Source organism: Penaeus monodon, chromosome 33 (assembly GCF_015228065.2).
Source record: "Penaeus monodon isolate SGIC_2016 chromosome 33, NSTDA_Pmon_1, whole genome shotgun sequence".
In the NCBI taxonomy this organism is placed as follows: Eukaryota; Metazoa; Arthropoda; class Malacostraca; order Decapoda; family Penaeidae; genus Penaeus; species Penaeus monodon.
In genome coordinates this window covers 23,535,744-23,537,718 of record NC_051418.1, presented here as the reverse complement: position 1 = coordinate 23,537,718, position 1,975 = coordinate 23,535,744, and the positions used below count along the sequence as shown (strand labels likewise).

Genomic DNA, 1,975 nt, shown 5'->3' with positions numbered 1-1,975 from the left:
AAAGTGATTCAGAGTGTTGTCTGGGAGTACATATATCTATTTGTATAAATGATGTAGCAAACAATTAGATATTGAGAGGTGACAGTGGGAATTGCGACTGAATGATTGGCCTGAGGAAAGAAAGGGCTCCAGGGAGAAAAGGGGGCATGGGGATGGCTTGGTGGGAGTGGATCAAGGAAACTTGTAAGACAGTTCTAGATTTATTTGTTGACACTACATACATCTTTTTAACAGCAAAGAAAGGGTGGGGAACCAGCCCAACAGTCATGGAAAATGATACCATCATTGTTGACTATGGCTCAAAGTAAAAAGATTCACTCAGCTGCATTGTGGGAAATAGGATGTTAGTGGTTAAACACTATCTATGATTTTTACTTTTTTAAAAGAAAATCAACCAAAAAAATGTTTTTATATTGCTTATGTGTTTATTTTATTGTTGGCCAACATGCATTTTTCATATTTTATTTATTACATGACATGAAATTGAAACAAAATGGTAGGAATCAAGGAATTTAGGATCACAAACTTTGTGTTAAACTTTCCTTAAAGCAGGGAGTTATTATAAATATCTGTTTATCTTGTATATATTTCACATACAGATGATGTTTGTTTATATCAACAGTACAAGTCAAATAAGTCGGTGAATTTTAAAAGTTGTAAGTATATTACAAAAATGAAGAAAGGTAAGATATTTGACACAAAACCTTGCTTTCAGGACAACCGCACTATCAGGACGACACCACTTGGCCGCATCGCTTCCTTCTACTACTTGTCCCACGAGACAATCCAGCTCTTCCATGATAAGCTCAGTGCTGGCATCTCTATGGAAGAGCTTTTGGATCTGATGACACAGGTTTGCAATATTTGCAAGATTATTTTCTGCTCATTTGTCCTTTTGAAAATCACTGCAAGAAAAAATGTTATGTTGTTTAGTAACATTTTGCATTTGTTTGTATAGTATCATAATTTATGATAATTGGCTTATACTTGGTAAGCCAAGCTATATAGAAATGGATCTAATGATACTTACCACTGTATAAGATAGTCACTTTCAATTTTAGTAATTTTTTTTTCTTCCTCCCTCTCAGGCACATGAATATAATGAGTTGCCAGTTCGTCACAACGAGGACAACTTGAATGCTGTGTTAGCAAAATCCTGTCCCATCAAAGTGAATGAATACACATATGATTCTCCCCATACGAAGACCCACTTGCTACTACAGGCTCACATGTCTAGACTAAAGTTACCTTGTGTAGATTACCTCACTGACACAAAGTCTGTTTTGGATCAGGCTATAAGGATTTTACAGGTATGCTGCCTTGGTTCTCTTTTTGGTTACTAAAATTAGCTGATGGTTGATGCATTTTTTTCTATTTGCATTATGTATTTAGTCAACTCCTGCTTCTCATAAAAATGTACTTGTTTTTGAAAATAGCTTGTTTACAGAAACTAACCATCATGACATTTTAATTTTCAGGCAATATTTTAAAGTTTTGATTTCTAGTTTGCTCTTATAGTTGGAATGATATACATGATGGTTGGGTAATTTTATGGTAGAATTGATAGGATTGATAAGTGATTTTATTGTTAGAATATAAGTTAAAGTATATAGGAAAACAATACTGTGCAAAGCAAATGCTCTAATCTGAGATACTGCCTTTTTTTGTTTTAACCCATTTTAAAGTAGAATGGATAACTTGCAGGCTATGTTGGATATCTGTGGGTGTGCAGGCTGGCTGGCTGCTTCTCTACAAGTCCAAGTGTTGATGCAGATGGTTACTCAAGCACGCTGGCACATGGACAGCTCCCTTCTGACACTGCCCAATGTTACTTCTGACACTTTGTATTGTTTCAAGTGAGGTTTGAAAAGGTTTTGGATTTTGTACAAATGGTGATTTTTTTATCTTTCTTTAAAAAGAATTAGAGTCAGAGGGAGTTTGAGAGGGAAATTGAGAGTATAAATAGTGAATGAAT

General features: G+C 34.9%; 1 protein-coding gene across 1 annotated transcript in view; it reads left to right on the top strand.

The window, feature by feature from the left end:
* Window positions 1–1,975, top strand: part of LOC119594306 (activating signal cointegrator 1 complex subunit 3-like) — a 28,924-nt gene that overhangs the window by 24,979 nt on the left and 1,970 nt on the right. Inside the window, exons 37-39 of the mRNA XM_037943365.1 lie at window positions 716–853; window positions 1,089–1,310; window positions 1,705–1,856. Coding sequence (XP_037799293.1) covers window positions 716–853; window positions 1,089–1,310; window positions 1,705–1,856 — 512 coding nt within the window. The remainder of the gene's footprint in view (window positions 1–715; window positions 854–1,088; window positions 1,311–1,704; window positions 1,857–1,975) is intronic.